The 17,415-nt window shown below is 55.3% G+C and overlaps 5 protein-coding genes across 5 annotated transcripts; 2 read left to right on the top strand and 3 right to left on the bottom strand.

Annotated features, from left to right (window-relative positions):
* Positions 1-233: 233 nt before the first annotated feature.
* On the top strand, positions 234-4,373 carry M409DRAFT_70459 (uncharacterized protein; the record flags this gene model as incomplete). The annotated part of the gene is made up of 1 exon (XM_033818741.1): positions 234-4,373. The coding sequence occupies one exon, from the start codon at positions 234-236 to the stop codon at positions 4,371-4,373; it is 4,140 nt and encodes a 1,379-aa protein (XP_033661391.1).
* A 120-nt stretch (positions 4,374-4,493) lies between these two features.
* Positions 4,494-5,405, bottom strand: M409DRAFT_29124 (uncharacterized protein; the record flags this gene model as incomplete). The annotated part of the gene is made up of 2 exons (XM_033809320.1): positions 4,494-5,304; positions 5,359-5,405. 2 exons carry the CDS (start codon positions 5,403-5,405, stop codon positions 4,494-4,496), a joined length of 858 nt encoding a protein of 285 aa, XP_033661392.1.
* A 1,580-nt stretch (positions 5,406-6,985) lies between these two features.
* M409DRAFT_70460 (polysaccharide lyase family 3 protein) lies at positions 6,986-8,226 on the top strand (the record flags this gene model as incomplete). Its single annotated transcript, XM_033818742.1, has 3 exons — positions 6,986-7,759; positions 7,827-7,992; positions 8,057-8,226. The coding sequence occupies 3 exons, from the start codon at positions 6,986-6,988 to the stop codon at positions 8,224-8,226; spliced, it is 1,110 nt and encodes a 369-aa protein (XP_033661393.1).
* A 192-nt stretch (positions 8,227-8,418) lies between these two features.
* On the bottom strand, positions 8,419-9,819 carry M409DRAFT_29126 (uncharacterized protein; the record flags this gene model as incomplete). Its single annotated transcript, XM_033809321.1, has 3 exons — positions 8,419-9,093; positions 9,195-9,436; positions 9,495-9,819. 3 exons carry the CDS (start codon positions 9,817-9,819, stop codon positions 8,419-8,421), a joined length of 1,242 nt encoding a protein of 413 aa, XP_033661394.1.
* Positions 9,820-10,588: 769 nt separating this feature from the next.
* On the bottom strand, positions 10,589-15,355 carry M409DRAFT_59980 (uncharacterized protein; the record flags this gene model as incomplete). The annotated part of the gene is made up of 1 exon (XM_033814342.1): positions 10,589-15,355. The coding sequence occupies one exon, from the start codon at positions 15,353-15,355 to the stop codon at positions 10,589-10,591; it is 4,767 nt and encodes a 1,588-aa protein (XP_033661395.1).
* Between the last annotated feature and the right edge of the window lie 2,060 nt (positions 15,356-17,415).

Below are 17,415 nucleotides of genomic sequence, written 5' to 3' on the forward strand. Positions count from 1 at the left end.
CCGAGTTGATGACTAGACATCGCGATTCCAGGTGCCGTGTGGTTGGTGTATTTTGTTGGAGGAAGTGAAGTGAAGTCAAGCCGAAATGCTGCCTGAGGCACATGGCCCCGGCTCACTAGCGTTCTCGGTGTTTAGCTGCATGTTGCCGACGACATCAACATCCAAACGGCTCTCGAAACATCACACTCATCTGGCTCAAACTCGTGTGCAGATGCCCCTTCCACCACTCCGCCATGGCAGATAACACGGCTGCCGTCCAGCCAGTCGACCCGGCGCTCAACCTCATTCCCGTGGGCATCAAAGAGGCTGCTCTCGATTCGCCCACCTTCCGAGCCACTGCCCTGCACTTCGCCGACAACATCGATGCCGTGGAGCGATGGCTGGACGGATATGTCAAGGCGGCGTCGAAATTAGTCGCAGAAGTGTCGTCTCTAGAGAGCGCTGTCAACTCGTTCTTGTCGCAGTCTACGCCTCCAGCACAGATTAGCGAGGCTGTCTTGGACCATGACTACACTCTTTTGGCGATGCGAAGGTATGGAGAGGGTGCGAGGGAGTTTTGGAACAACACATTGCGTGGCATCAAACGATATGACACTGCAGTTGTCGATCCAATCAAGTCGTTTCTGAACAACGAGCTCCGTACTTTCAAAGATGCTAGACGATCCATGGACACCACCCAGAGAAACTTCGACACCGTCATCAATCGTTACCTCGCTCAAAGCAAGAGCAAGGAAGCTTCATCACTACGCGAGGACGCATTCCAGCTCCACGAGGCTCGAAAGGCATATTTGAAGTCGAGCATGGATTTCTGCGTCCAAGCACCACAGCTGCGAGCGTCGCTGGACAAGCTTATTGTGAAGATTTTCACAGATCAGTGGAAAGAGATGCGTTCTGCAAGAGACGCTGGCTCGGTTGCATTCTCGAAATGGAGCAGCGAGATGGATCGTATAAAAGGGTGGAGCAAAGAAATGGAGAACTCTGAGCGAGCATTCAAGCGGGAGCTGCTCGTAGCAAGACGACAGATCGAAGAGAGTGCAGAACAGAAACAAAGGCCGTCGCGCGAATTGGAGGACTACGCCGCTTCGACAGTTCCTTACCTAGGGACTGGGGCGTCATCTGCCGCTGGACCTGGGAAGACTGGCCAGGAGAAGTCAGAGAAACACGGATGGCTGTTTCTTCGAACGGTCACAGGCAAGCCAGCAAGAACTATCTGGTCTCGAAGATGGTTCTTCGTCAAGAACGGCATCTTTGGTTGGCTCATTCAAGGTGCAAGGTCAGGTGGTGTAGAAGAAAGCGAGAAGACTGGTGTGCTACTCTGCAGTGTAAGGCCGGCATTCCAAGAGGAGCGTAGGTTCTGCTTCGAAGTCAAGACGAAAGATCAAAGCATCGTCCTGCAGGCTGAGACGCAACAAGAACTCACCGAGTGGATCAGCGCATTCGAGGTCGCGAAAAGGAAGGCTCTTGAAGACCCTGCAAGCACCGAGGCGTCATCTCAGATTCCAGGGGTCGATGCAGCCTTTGCCATCAGTCCGCCTGTTGCCCCCGAATTTGCTGCCAAAGTCGGTGAAGGGCATGTTCCGCAAGGAAGTGAGGATGCTGGTCTTTCTGTGCCAGAGCGTGAAGGCACGGGGCTTGCCACACGTGCCAGCTTCGACATCAACCCTGCTCGCCGTGTCATGAGCCTCGAAAAGGACAGTGATGGCATTCGTGAAGGCACCCGAGATCATGCAGCACGCATCATCCAGAAGCTGGATCTTCACAAACGATCCACGGCGACATCGCAGCCCAACCAAGCCCCAGCACCCAGTGGCATTGCAAGTCTTATATCTGCAAGCCACAACATCCTGCCAGTCGGGCCTGGCGCTCCTCCGCCACCAACCACAGACGGCTTAAGGCGCAATTTCACGATTCCTACGAGTAGCCTCGCACCCTCGACGCTAGCCAATCCACCGGCTGCCACCAATCTCAGCGCTACAGCAGTGATCGTTAATGGGGAACGGGGCGTCGGCCTTGGACGGGCAGACGGCTCAGGCATGCCAGCAGGTATCACCTCTAACATCTGGGGTAGTAGTAATTGGGGATATGTCAATCGACTCGGCGACGACGCGAAGCTGAGGAGACCAAATCCACAACCCAGCAGCACGCCAACACGCGCAATGTCCATCTCGCAGGACGATTCAATCATCATGGACGGCATGAATGAGCCTCCAAAACAGATGGAACCTTTGACAGAGTTTAGCACTTCACCCTCCCATCGCAAAAATCTCAGCATTGGAACACCGAGCCTTTCAACGACGAAGCAGGCTACAGAAGATGGTACCGACGAGTATCCCAACTATTACCCTCTCCCACTCAAGGCACAGAACGCTCAATTCCGCATGCTCTTTCCCAATGTCCACAAGCGCGACAAGGTCGTGCTCGTGTTTCGTGCTACATGGAACCCCAACGAGCAACAAGAGTTTCCAGGTCGTGTGTACGTCACCACGAACGACATTTACTTCTTCTCGAACCATTTAGGATTGGTCTTGATCACTGGCGTGAGCCTGAGCTCTATCAGCGAGGTCACGGCCGCACCTGGCCGTGACTGCGATTTTCTGTACCTGCATCTCAAGGAAGGCAATCGCCAAGACGATGCCCGCCGCATCACCATCAAAGTCTTTTTGGAGCCTTTGAAGCTGTTGCAACGTCGGCTCAAATTTCTTGTGCGGAATGCGGATGCTGAAGAGCCGGCATCACTCGAGGAAGTGTTGAAAACACTTATCAAGCTAGAGGTAGAAGAGCCTCGGCGAAGCTCCAGTGTTGAAAGCTGGGAAGATGTCGCATATGACGCCGAAGATACACCTGCTGGCGATCCAAGTACACCACAGCGACGAAGAGAGAGGAATCTAAAGGCAAATCTGCGGATCGATGGAAACCTCTACGGCGAGACTGCAAGGACTGGCAGGGAGATCCAAAAATTCAAGCTACCAAACCAGGCTGTTGTCTACTCCCCTCAGGGCATGCAAGCAGGCATATCTCGCGATTTTAATGTCAGTGCCAAGGCATTGTTTCACGTCATGTTCGGCGACAAGAGCGCAGTATTCCAACTGCTTTACTGCAATCGCTGGGCCGACAAAATTGTACAGACCCCATGGACCAAAACAGAAGGCGGCCATTGGTCAAGGAAGTTCTCAAGCCAGGATCACAGGACACCGATGGCGGACACTCAGGCGATCGACATCTACAACGATCATCTTTGCTATGTTGTGACGAACGAAAAATACCCATGGCGATTGCCATACGCAACCTCATTTACGCTGTTGACGAAGTATGTCATTACTCATTCCGCCAAATCACGCTGCAAGCTTGCCATATTCCAGAATCTTGTCTGGCGCAAGCCCGGTCCATTCGGCTATCTCAAGCATCTGATTGAACGACAAGCCTTCAATTCATTGGAAGCAGATGCTCTCGATATCACGACGGTGGCGATGGATCAAGTCGCAAAGCTTGGCAACCACAGCAAGACGAACAAGGCCATAGAAATCTTCGGAAACGTTGGCCATTCCACACAATCCGCGAAGCTCGACAGTTCTCAAGTCTCGAAAGAGACGCTGCCTGTAGTACAGGTTGGACAAAGCCAGCCGATTACACTATTCCGGCTTGTGTCGAACGATCTCTTCGCAAAGGTGCTCAGTCTCTTCAGCATGACGTTCGATGTACTGGTTGCTATTGGCAAGGGCATATTGGGCCTTTGTACTGCACACGGACTCCTGGTAACAGTCTTGGCTATTTCCGCCCTCTACAACACCTGGCACGGATATCGAGACGGACTGGTGTGGTATCATGACCGCTCCGCCGCAAAATTCATGGCCAAAATCGGGGTCGTGCCGAGCCCGAACTTGAGCAAGGCGGTCTATCTGAGCGACATCGAACAACTCATCGATACTAGCTCCATGCAGAATGATACGCTTGCGCCTTTTATCCCAGCCCACGAGGACAGCGAAAAGACGTGTAGGACCACGTTTAGCGAACAGCTTCTCTCGTCCACGGACGCCTTGTCCTCAACTGCCAGTCCAACTCGCACTCGAATCCACCGGTCTCGAGACGCATTAGCACGGTATCGGCACGACTTACTGGTGGCTCTGCGTGTTGTGAACCGGGTGGAGCGCGACGTCGTTCTGGCTGAATGGGAAGACTGGGTACGCTCTGAAGAGAAGAAGTGTGCCAAGATCGAAGGCATGGTTCGAAGACGTCGAGACACTGGCAAGAAAGATGGCAAGAACGCTCGTACAGAGACGACCTTGGGCTCAGATCTTGGCGCTGACTTCGCAGAGTATTGCACCAGCTGCCGCGAAGATTTACAAGGTCTAAACAACAGAACGGCGTTGATATGACACGAGAGAAAGACTAACGATGGCATTGGAACTTCTTTGTGATTTTTGTGAGATACCCAGACATAAGTCTTTAACTACATAACCAGTATGATCGATCGATTGATTCTTCACATCACACAATCAAGCTGGCTTCCGCCCCCAAGTCACGGAGAAAGGCTGATGCGTCCCCTCTGGAAAATCTTGCGCCATCTTCTCAAACCCCGCCTTATACGTCTCCATCTGTTCGGACGTGTACCTGCCGCTCTCCCCCAGCAGTTTGTCCAGGACCGTCATGCGGAAAGCCTTCGATCCCCCTTCTTGAAACATGTACGAGAGCGCATATGTCTCCGGCCTCTCGGGCCAATACTGCAACGTCCAGGGAAATGATTCGTGCTGAACATCCTCGAACCCAGCATCTCCCAGATATTTCGGATGGTGATCGCCACAGAAAGTATCCAAGCCTTTCGCCGCAGCGTTTTCAACCATGAGGACGAAGATGGGGAATTGATCGAAGACTACCTGCCCTTCTTTGTCGAAAATGTTCCAGGAGAGGTCTTGGGCTTCGTAGATTCCCGTGCCGGGCCTGAGGAGGTTGAAGACGCGGGAGGTCTGCGCTTTCCAGTCCGTGATTCCGAGGATTAGGAGGCGGGAGAAGATGTAGTCGAAGGAGGCAGGTTGGAGGGTGCCGTCGGCGATGAAGTCTGCGAATTTCCCTTGAAGGAAACGGACGTTTTTTAATTTTTCGATGGGGTGGATTGGCTTGATTATGTCGATGGCTATAATCTCTGCTGAGGGGAATTTCTCTGCTAGTTCGAGGGTGACTACGCCGGTGCCGCAGCCTATGTCGAGGATTTTGGTGGGTGGGGAGGGGAGGGTGGCGTGGAGGGTCTTGTTGCCCATCACTGTGCGGAGGGCATTGTGTTGGAAGTCGAGGCGGGTGTTCTCCTCAGAGCTATCGGTGTCTGAGAGGGATGATCTGATGGACTGAACGGCTGTGGATGCTTACCTGTGAGGCCCGTTGTACTCGTGCTGCCCATTCTGGATTTCCGCCATGTCTCAAGGAACATCAGAGCTGTATGATTCGGAAATGATCTCAGCGAGTTTGGACTTTTCGCAAAGGCACCCATCATTCTTGAAGGCGAGGCCGCCATCGCTCATTGCCCCGGATCAGTTGCACTGGCGGATCTCGACGGAGGGATTGATCGAGCTCTTCGCAAGGACTACCGTTCTGGTGATGGGAGCGATTGAACGTCGCCATGACTAAAGATGGTGTGGTGCTTCGATACATTGTTGCCCTTGTCAAGCGTCTCGATGGAGTGAGGTCGAGAATGTGAGACACGGACTGGACCGAAGTGCAAACCTTGTTTGCCCACGACATCAACTTCACGCCCTCGTCATCCTCATCCTCATCATCAACCTGTACTACCTCATCGGCGGAAGAACTTGATGTTGTTCTCAAGCCTCAATCACAATCGCACACAGAAGTCGTCAACTTCGGAACTCCAGAGATTGAAAGCCAGACCACGAACATGGACAGAAGGCCATCAGCAGCGCGTCATCGAATGTTGTGCATGCTACGGCCATCTCATCGGGACAATGGAAAAATTCGAACGACTTATTGTTTGAGGGTGACACCGTATGATTGCCAGCGGTGGGTGTCTCGATCGAAAGACTCAGTGCAACCCCAAGGCAGGAGCCGACTCCACGTGCAGTACAGCAGAACATGTGCCGGGTCAAACAGACCAACCAGATCAGAGGCAGCCTCCCTATCTTTCGATACAACTCTCGCCTTCTGTTTGCAGAAATGACAGGCCCACACACGTGCAGGAAAACCTGTCCAGCTTCAATATCCGGCGAAGATTCGGTTAGACTGAATAGGCCAGCTTCCAGTGGAGACAAAGTCTTTGCTCCTCTACTCGAGAAAGCAGGACGCGCAAAACTACCCGCCCGGTCTCGCAACATCATCAATCTGCAGCCGTGAACAGATATTCTGCGTCTATCCAGCATCAGATTAAAGACCCAGGCCCGAGACCGAATTCTTTCTAGACTCGGTTCGGCAAACATGAAACGGGTTCGGCAGGCTCCACCAGCCTCGCTTGCACGGCGTCGTCCGTCTCAGGTACATCGTCCGCATCTGGACGTTGTTTGAAATATATTATGCAGTGGATACCTATTGCATGCACGTGGCGTGTGAAATGCACTGCACAACACGACAGATTCACTTTAAACAGTCTTGGCCGCCCTTCCGTCGTCTTGGTCTTCTTGGCTGTCCATCAGACTCTCACTGTTCTGTTTCAATGAGCGCGTAGCAACCATGCATCGGAAGATTGTTGGGCCTCCTATCGTGCACTGCCATCGTGCCACGCCTGCTGGACTAAGGCTGTCACATTGACAGGCCATCAGAAGCGGTCATCGGGGGTTGAAGAGCAGAGAGAAGGCTATAAAGACAACGTCCGCGTCCAGGTGAGTACGATTCTTTTCTCCAGAGCAAATCACAACTCCCAGCTCCAGTCAAGCGTTTCTTTTCCAGCATAGCGACAGGTCGCTAGTCTTTCATTTTACCACAGCACACTCTCTTTGAGACAGGATCTCTCGAGTCCGCACCGGTCTTTACACAACCCACAACAACAAACATGCAGTACGCTTTCACCGCAACTCTCCTGGCTTTGGCCATCGGTGGCCAAGCCGCTCCTCACTGGGCCTTCCCTAATGGCCCTGAGGGTGGCTGGGGTGCGCCAGGTACCGGTGTCGCGCCAATTCCTGGAACTGGCGTTGGCTTCGCCACTGCTACCTCTGCCATAGCCTTCCCAACCAGCACTGGACCCTCCAGCGTCATCGACAGGGCTGCTGCAGACGACGATGAGGATGAAGAGGAGGAGTCGTCCTCTTCGGACGAGGAAGAAGAGAGCTCTGAGGAGGAGGAGTCTTCTTCCAGCGATGACGAGGAGACTGCAACTGCGACTTCATCCGCCTCCAGCTCTGATGAGACTGAGTCCGCCTCTTCCGCCGCTGCCTCAGCTCCCGTTACCTCTGCCGCCAGCGGCTCTGACAGTGGCGCCGCGTCCGGTGGCTCCATCCCAGCTTCCTCCGGCACCTCTGTCCTCTCTGCCGTCCAGACCATCGCTGCAGGCGAGACGTTCGACGGAGGCATGGTCTCCTTCGACCGCGGTGTTGACTGCACTGGCCAATCCGAGGGTGGTGACAGCGACGCCGTCTTCGAGCTCGAGGCCGGAGCAACCCTGAGCAACGTCATCATTGGCCCCAACCAGATCGAGGGTGTCCACTGCTTCGGTTCGTGCACTCTCACCAACGTCTGGTGGAGCAAGGTCTGCGAGGATGCCTTCACTATCAAGGAACAGGCCGCCGGCGAGACTACTACCATCACTGGCGGCGGTGCCTCCACAGCTGTAAGTTTATTATACTCAACACATACGCGTTCTCATTGAGTGATGCCAACGATTTATGTTTTGACAGGAGGACAAGGTTCTCCAGCACAATGGGGGTGGAACCCTCTCTGTCTCTGGCTTCACCGTCTCTGACTTCGGCAAGCTGTACCGTTCATGCGGCAACTGTGACTCGATGACCGAAAGACACGTAGTCTTCGACGACATAGATGCTTCCTCTGGTGACATCCTTGCCGGTAAGTTTTCAGTCTAGCTTTCTACGTCTTTCTCCCAAGACCTATGCTAACAACAACTCCCCAGGCATCAACTCCAACTACGGCGACACCGCAACCTTCACCAACATCAAAGCCACCGGCGTCGAGACCATCTGCCAGGAGTTCGAGGGCAACGACACCGGCGACGAGCCGACCAAGGGCAGCGCCGGTCCCAGCTCGTACTGCATTTATTCTGAGTCCGACATCACCGCTTAAATCGCGAAAACATCAAGTGTACGTTAGATGATGCAGGTCCCGCTCGGCTTGAACAACCACGGTTTCGCTTCACTGTTTTCTGTATTGGCATAAAAAGGATGGTGCACGGGTTTGGAGAGACAAATAGTATGCGGTATAAACACAAGCGTGGTGCACACAAATGAATGTTCCTTTCTTACTATCTGTTCCCTATCAAACCTGAACAAGATACCTCTCCAAAATCTCCCTAACCTTCTCAACAGGAAACCCCTCCACCCTCGTCTTCTCATCCATACCCACAACCCCCTCCCGTCCCCCAACAAGACTATTCAAAATCGCCTCCTCGACCGCCTCAGCACACGCATAAAAGAAAGGATCAATACTCTCGTTCTTGACCACCTCGTTCGTATACGTCTGCGTCGGGTTCATATGCTTCATCTTCGTCCCCTCCAACTGCTCAGGCCCTTGCTCCGCCGTCGAGATGGCGACGAAGATATCCCCCGAGTGCGTGCGGCCGATGCCGTAGCTGCCGACCTGCCCGAGGCCGACGGTGACGTGCCGCGCAAGGCGCTGTAGTTGGTGTGTGGCGAGGGGGGCGTCGGTGACGACGAGGATGACGATGGAGCCGTCTTGCGTGCGGCCGCCCATATCTTCCCAGCGCTTCGCCGGCTCAGGGGCGTGCACGTCTGTGCCTTGGTCTGTTGTGGTCGCTGAGGCGGTCTGGCGTTCTTTGAGGAGGATTTTGCCCACGGGGATGCCGCCGACGGTGAGGTCGATCAGGTGGCCGTAGTTGGTCTGCACCAGGACGCCGAGGGTGTAGGCTCGCGCGCTGCCTTCGCCGCCCCCGACGAGGCGCGAGGAGGTGCCTGTACCGCCGGCGTGGTGGTGCTAGAAATTCATAATCAGTCATCGCTTAGCCTAAAAACAATGTGTGAGATTGAAGTGAAAGAAACTCACACAAGTCATCCCCGCCCCACCCCCAAACTGACCCTCCTGCACGGCTCCCCATCCTCCCTACTCTTCAACCCCTCAAAACATTTCCTGATATCCGCCTCGCTGAGCCGACTCTCCCGAATGACACTATTAACCAGCCAATCCGACGTCTCGCCCACGACAGGAGTCCCATAATGACGAGCCTTATCCAACGGACTCCACTTCATCGCGTCCTGCTGATCGAGCACCCAGTCCCAGATGCCGTTGAAGAGGCTGCCGCAGGAGAGACTATTCGTAACTACACACATCGAATCAGTCCATCCATCCAAACCATGTTTTTGGGGGGTTGGTAATACAAGCAATCGGCATATTAACAAACCCCCAATCCCTTATCTGATTCGCCCCCGTCATCTCCCCATTGCCGTTGAACGTGAAAATCCCCGCCGCGCAGGGCTTGTAGAACTCCTTTGGGGGTCGTGGGGTGATGATCGTGGCGCCTTTGACGGCGGAGGACCATGAGGGGAGGTTGTTGGAGGTCGGGACCGTAATTTGGGAGACGTGAACGCCGGGGACATCGAGGATGGAGTTGGAGGGGCCTGGGGAGTGGATGCCGGGGGAGTAGCCTAGGTCGCGGATGCGGAGGTTTTGGTTGGTGGTGGTGGTGGAGGAGGAGGAAGACATGGTGAGGTTGGTGGTCATGGAAAGGGCGTCTGTGGGCTCGTTGGATGGATGTCCATTGTTGAGATCTTTCCTGAAGCTTTATATATCACGACGGAGCTCGGCATTGGAGAGGTGAAGTGAGGTCGGAGCTGGTTCCAGAGCTATACTACAGCGGTTGTCGTCAAGGGGATGCATCCTGGCAATGATACACCATGAGTCACTCTCCAATGCCGTTGAAAGTCGAGCACCATTCCAGTCAGTCCAGGGCATGATCAGGAACAATCGCAAAGAGGAAGGTGACTAGATGTCACTGTGAAAATGATAGACCTGTTCCCATTGACTCATTCGACTATACATCCCAGCTAAGCCTCTTGTAGGTATCATGCATGCATCAAAGTCATCGCTCCCCATCCAGTCCATTTCGCGATGCCATCTAAGAATCATTGCGGTGTGAGTCGTTCCCAGGCGTGAGCCCGTTGGCCGTGAGGCCATATGCGTCTGCCATCATCCCCGTTTCCCCCAAAGCCGCCATGCAATGCAAGCAAGATCGTTCGTCCTTCGCCGCAGCGAGTCACACGTACATAGAGAGATGAGAGACATTAGATCCATGAGATACGAAAAATTCAAAAATCAAACACGTCGCTTGCTCGAACGCTCCAGAAACAAACAACGATCGAAATAAAACATATCATCCCAATTATGTCGCAGATTAGGTCCAGCCGTCTGTTGAATCATATCGTAGCGAGAGGTTTCGTTTGAGTGGGGAGGGATACTGGGTGTTGAATCTCGGTCACACACTGACCGTTCGCCGGCGTGTCTGTGTCGGCTTCTGTGCATGGCATATCAACAGCCTGAAGCTGGTGCCTTGCTTTTCACATTCGCGGAGTAAGGTAGGGTCGGCCCAAATACTTTGATCGGTGGGCAGTAAGGCCTTTTCGTAGCAGGTGGAATACCACCACCGACCAACTTTCGCAACCATTTTGGTGATGGTCTCATCATTGCTTTTGCCAGATCCGAATTGGTTGTTGCGGGAGTCTTCAAGCAAATCTGCGAGACTGAACTCTTGGCTCTTGCTGCTGCGAGCTTCTCGATGCCAGACGGGCTTTCCAGAGGAGCCTGAGCTGACACTGCTAATGTCTTGACTTCTTGGAATCCTACCAGCGGCAGGCACGCCAACAATGCAGCGTTGAACGGCTTCGAACCCTCGTCGGCCGATTTGACAAACCAAGATGTCGCTGAGATTCCTCAAGCACACCTCCGGATCCCGTTGCTGCATCCTGGTCTTCAACCCGCGTACTGCTCGCCTTGCCTTTGTCCCCATGTTCATGAGGTCAAGGTCCAAGATAGCCACTTCCAAGTAGCCGCCAGGTCGCAACACACGCTTGCACTCTGAAATGCAAGCCGCATAGTTTTGCTCGGTAGTTGCCTTGGGGAATCTGAAGACAACCGATGTAAAGAAGCCTTTTGGAAATGGGAACGGTGTCGAAATCGAGACAAGAGGGATCTGGCGATGATTGCGTGGCGGCTTCTCGTTCGAGTCAGGCCAGGAGAAGGAGGGCGATCCAGGCATGCTTGGCGTGAGGTTGTAGACCTCTGCCGCAGGATAAGAGAGAGCGACATAGTATGACCAGTCGCTGCTGAGTCCATCAACCACCAGGACCTTTGGTTCATGAGCTAGGTGTGTCTCGTTGTGTGCAGGACTGAAAAGCACACGTCCAAAAGACAACCACTTGCTGGTCATCAATGCGCCAATTCGCAAGCTCGGCGAAGCACCTTGCTCATGGCCAGGTATCTCCGCGATGTTTACAAGCTGGGCATCACGTACGGGCCGTCTAGTGGCAGCCAAGCCCGACTGCGAGCTAGGTGCATGGCCCTGCGGCAAAGAGGCTGCTCGAGAATGCCTCGAGCCTTTGCTATGCACCGATGATGCAACGCTATTTCTGGAGCCTGGCGGAGTGATGCGTGCAGGTTGATAGGTACTGGCTCGCTGATCCACAATGCTGTTACGACCCTGAGAGTAGAGAGTGCTTGTACTTCGGTTGCCATAACCGCCGATGAAGCCATAGATCGTATCCGGAGTCATTGGTGAAGAAGATGGCTGCAAGAATTGCGAGATCTGCTGCGGTACGCTCAGCACAGCTTGGTTGGCGTGAGGCTCTGGAAGAGGTGGCAGCTGCGACGATGGCGGCACGCCAACAACTGTAGGAGTGGAAGCAGCGTCGAACAGCATGCTAGAATATTGGAACGGAGCGCCAAGAGATGATCCCGTGGTAGGCGTCTTGAGCGGCATAACTTCATCCAGGAAGTCGTTATACTCGTTCCAGACATCCTCTTGCTGCGGTGGTTGCGTGTACAGAGCGGTCATCCAGCTGGGATGCCCGGAACTTGTTGAGTACGACTGCTCGGAGTTCTTCCTAGGAGGGAAAGTGAAGAACTCACTTTGAGCGTGGATGTCCATGCTCGTACGGTTCGTCGAGGTACTTGGCGGGTTGGTGAATGTGCTGCTCTTCGGATCGAGAGAGTTGCCGTCAGAGCGGGTACTGGTGGAAGACACAGGTTGCGAGTTCGACTCGATCGGGCTCGCCATCTCTCGAATCTGGCTGTACACGGACCCAGGAGGCTTGACACTTGGCCTTGGCTGGGTGCGAGCGAAAGGTCGCGAAAACGAGTTGTCGGGAAGTTTCCTATCGCGATCACGTCGAGAGACCACGGCAGGGATCCTACCAACTGGTGACAGTCTCGGTTGTCGTGGAGATCCATTTTGAGGTTCAGGAGACCCGAACGGCCGTTGCTGCGCCTCTGGAGTACTCACAATCTCTGATCGGTCAGTGACGAATGTTGGAGGTGCGGCAAAGACAGGGTTGAACGACTCCTGCGGCGAGCGAGAGATATTGACCACATTCGCAGTCTGATGAGCGAATGCTGGCTGCGCACGCAGTAGCTCAGGCGACTCTGAAGAGTCTTGTCGGTCAACCGTGATCCTTGGTGGTAAGGGTTTGGCTCTGAAGGCAGAGTCGCTGCTGTAGTCAGCCCTTGGTGGCGATGGCAACAGGCTGGTATGTCTCCGCTCATAAGGCACCATCTTGTGCGGTCCGTTGGACTCTGACATTGAGTCATCCGCGGACGTTTCATTCTCCTGAGCGATGCGCTCCACCTCATCCAGAGCAATCGGTTCAACAGGCCCTAGCATCCCATAATGCACCACGTTCCTAGGCGGCGGCTGCCTTGCAGCAACTTCCGGTTCAATGGGTCTCTCAACTGCCCTTTCCTTGCCCTTGGATCGAGGCGAGGCCGTGACACGCTGAAAGAAGTTCCATTTGCGACTTGGCGTGACTGGAGAATCGCTGATGGGCGAGGCCAGCCAGTGTCCCTCTCTGCCATGGAAAGCATCTTCAGTTGGAGGGAAAGAGCTGTCTGTCTGTGGCCACGCGGATGTTTCTGCATCGTAGCTGTCCAAAGGTGCATTGTGATGCGATAAGTTGGTGTTGATAGGTGGTGGCACCCGCACCGGTGATCGACTGTCTGCAGAAGACATTCGTGTCAGAGAACGGCGTGTGGCAAGACTGGGGTATCTCGCCGACATGTCATCCTCAGAGCTGTCAGAAGGCATGCGCCTTGCGAGCGGCGGCCTTTTCATTGGTGATTGGTCGCGGGACTCAGACATGACGGACGGCAGAAGTTGCGGAGCCGGAAGACTGTCCAAGGACGATGACTTCGAAGATGCCGGATGTAGGCTCGTGCCCGGAAGGTCGGAGCTGGAGGCCGTATTGCTGAACGTACTACCACTCCCACGCAATATGACAGGAGTGAGACGCTCTCTGAGAAAGTCATCGAGCTCAGACCCATTCTTACTGCCGATGCTGCTTTTGCGCGCCGTTGGTGGAGGTGGTCGAGCCGCATTGCTCCTTCCACTGTCCGTGCTTGGTGATCGAAACCCGGCACTGCTTGACATGCTCCCGCTTCGCCCACGAACGCCAAATCGTCCATAGCCTTCGTGGCCTGTGCCCGCTGCAGGTCCCTTGCTGGGTTGACGCTTCGGCTTCTCGGTGGTCTTGATGGATTCTGCTTTAGGTTTGCGAGAGAAGAAGCCGAATCGAGGAGGCTTGGCAGTGCTGGGGGCAGATACAGCCGGCGAGTCTTTCCGTTGAAGTTTGGCACCATCTTTACTCTGAACTTCAGGAGTGGCACTTCTGTGAAATTGTCGAGCTCCAGGTGGTGGCGAGATTGCAGAATCTATGCGAGATTCATTCCTAGACGAGGAACGTGAAGAGAATCCGAATCGCGACTTGAAGCTTGGCGAGCTCGCAGAGGTCGGAGTTTCCTGAGAAGGCGTTCGCTTGTGGTAAGTCGTGTAAAGGCGCGGCAGATCGCTCTGCACGACTGGCGAAGGTTTGTTCATGTCTGCAATATTGGCTGTGCCTTCTCGACTAGGTCTGGAAGGTGGCGGGGATCTTGGGAGTGAAGTCCTTGGCGGCGGCTCCACATTGAGATGAGCAAGCTCTGGTGGTACTTGGATTGATGGCCGTGCTGAGGATGTAGAGACGTCTTTTCGGTGTCGGCTATTTGGTGATGTCGTTCGCTCATCGTTTGAGGTCGTCGGCGAAAGCGTATTCTGGGCTCGTCGTGCTTGCTCCTTCCTCGCATGCGCCAACTTCACCTCAGGTCGTACAGTAGAATTCGAAGACGATGTGGAGGATTCACGAACAGGAGGAAGGCCCAATCGAGATGCTTCATCCTTCGTAGGAGGTCGTCCACTGACTGGGGGTCTGCTGTGCGTAGGACTGCTGGGCTGTCGCGGTCTTGGCGCATTACCTGTCGTTACAACCAGACCCGGAGAGTATGACGAAGCTGAGCTCGGCGTTGGCACATGGCTGAAGGGAGAGTCGGTGTACCGTGTCGATGGTGTAGCTGACGGCGCATAAGCACCGTATATGGGCGGTGTGAAGTCGCGGGTAATGCTCTGGTCGTAGAAGTCTAGCGCTGCATTCTGATCTTGCTCGTCGTAAGGGAAGGTCGGTGGTATAGAGATGCCAAGCACGGTATCGTCGAACTCTTCGCGACTCGAGTCGTTTCTACTGTGCATCGCTGCTCTGTCCATTGCTATTGCCCCCGTCGACTCTGCCCGCTTTTGGGCGGCATACTTGTCAATAGCACCAGACGGCTTTCGGCGCAGAGCGGACCGTGGACTATCAAAAGTCGACACTGAAGATCCCGAGACTAGAGAGGGAGTGCGCATATTGGGCGGCGCAGCAGGTACCGTGGAACCCGACGGTGGCACAGAGATTCCTCTGCTGGAGCCAACGGGGGTTTGCGCCACTGCTGTCACCGGTGTCGCCGTCCTCGTCGTGCTACTCTTGAGGCTGGGCTCGGGGGATTTGATGCTCCTGCTGGAGCGCTTGGCCAGCTTGGACACATGCTGTACAGGCTTCTTCTGCTTGCCACCGTCGGGGGCGACAGACTTGGTAGGGATGCGGCTGGTAGGCTTCGGAGGTTGGGATGTGGTCGGATCGTCTTGTTGCTGAGCGTGGTTTCTGAAGTGTGCTCGGAGGGATGACATGGCGGGTGGCCGCGACCATGCGCAACACACCCGTCAAGCCTGGATTATGCGCGGTGTTCGTGAACGGGGCGACGGAGCTCATGAGGCCATGTACGAGGTAGTCGGAGAGGTCGTATCCGGTGTCGATTACGGCGTGTCTTGTGTCGGGGCATGGGGGCAAAAAGCGCTACTACGTTCAACGACGGTCGTCAGCGGCCAGCGCTTTCGAGCCCAAAGGAATAAACCGAGAAGGGACGAGACTAAGAGCACGCGACAAGAGTAGAGGCACCTTTTGGTATGATGTTGGAGGTCGTTCCCAAGATAGAATTTCGGCACTGGCGACTGGCCAGCGGCGGCCGTTCGATGCGTGCAGTAGTCGACGCAGCACCGCCACGGACAGCGGGCTTACCGAGTGGACGTTGACGCACGCTGGACCTGCGCAAAGCTGAGACGCCACTGGCAATCAGGGCGACGAGGGGTGCGGTGCGACGTGGCGGGCGAGCATTGGGCGGAGAGGTGCAGCAGTGCGTCGCGGTGACATACAGAGCCTGTATATACCTGATGGGCGCCGCGCAGTCGGAGCAGTAGTGCCAGTCTCAGTCATCCAGAGGCGGCGCTTCTCACGCGGCTGTGGGGAAGGCGAACGGCAGGCCCAGCGGTTGCAGCAGATCAGATCCTTGGGCCGAGAGGCGGTCCTTGGCCAAAGCTAAACGTGCGGATGTTGGTGGTGAAATGAATGGGAGAATGTGGCGTCGGTGCGCATCTTTCTGAACTGATGGATGTGTTGTGCGAGAAGAGCACGGCGAGAGGGAGCGCGAGGGGAGGTGGTGGTAGCAGCAGCATCGTGTTGGTTTCTTGTCCCCACGCGACGCCGCTGAGCTGAGCCTGCCCCAGGAGTCGTCGTTGTTGGTGAGTGGCCGAGCAGCCGGCGACAGACGCCATGCATCGCCGCCAGAGCGCACAGCAGCGGCGGAGGAAGATGGGTTGAGCACGGCCATAGGCGTGCGTGCAGGTCGCGGAGGCCACTCAGGCGTCGAGAGAGGCAAATCCGGCTTCTATTCGACGGCGACGTGCATGCAACGCCTAGCAGGGCCAGGTCATAGCGTCGGCAGGATGGAACAACGCCGGCACAGCACGCTGCTGCCATCGACTCTGCCACGCCCGACCAGACGATCCATCTGCGTGTTTCGCTCAGCAAAAGGCTGCCTGACAAGAGAGCCTTCCCGCTCGTACACGCCCGCCTCAAACTGCCACTTCTCGAGACAGTCAGCCGATGCCGACCGTTTTTGGCGTCCGTCAGGCCTTCCTTGCGGCCCGCCAGCGAAGAAGAGAACTGCTCGCGGCCACTGAGCGCCCCCCAACACGCAACAACACGATGGAACGTCGTCGAACGGCGTCCCACGGTCCGCTCCATCTCGCGGGCCTTGACAACCTCCCCGCCCGCGACGACGCTGGAAGATGAGATGCCCGTCTTCGCCTCCTCATTGGCCGCTTCATAATTCGACACATGCCCCCTTCCGGCAGCTGCTACGTCTAGAACAGCAAGATCCTCTCCCGCCGGGCCTTCACGTGGAATTGCGATGGCAGACATAAGCATTCGGCCTTCGACGCCCTCGGTTCAGGATCAACTGTCTCCTGTTGCATGCAGCAGTTCAATCTCCCTCCACAGCGTGGCTTCGAACGCAATCCCAACCACGCTGATCCAGGCCGGCGGCTACTCGATCACGGACCCATGACTTGCTGCTGTCATCATCATGTTGCAATGTCCAGCCCTGTCTACTTTCGGACTTTGACATCCTCAATTCCGCCGAACACCTACTCTACAGCCGTGCCGCTGCCCGCTGGTGCCCGCCTGTCAGAGGAATCTTGTCCGTATTAGGCGCCGGGGCTATCACGCGCGTCTACAGATTGATTCGACGGCCAAGCAGACTTCCCGCATGTATTGCTAGTCAGGTGATCTTGGGATGGAGTAGTGGGCCACCATCTCATTGCCTCGCTCGAGCTCCCTGCAAGTACAACAGCACCGGGGCGCTTCCCGATGACAAGGGTCGTTGAACGTCAAACTCAACGTCGCTGCACGA

This window comes from Zasmidium cellare (assembly GCF_010093935.1).
Source record: "Zasmidium cellare ATCC 36951 unplaced genomic scaffold M409scaffold_48, whole genome shotgun sequence".
In the NCBI taxonomy this organism is placed as follows: Eukaryota; Fungi; Ascomycota; class Dothideomycetes; order Mycosphaerellales; family Mycosphaerellaceae; genus Zasmidium; species Zasmidium cellare.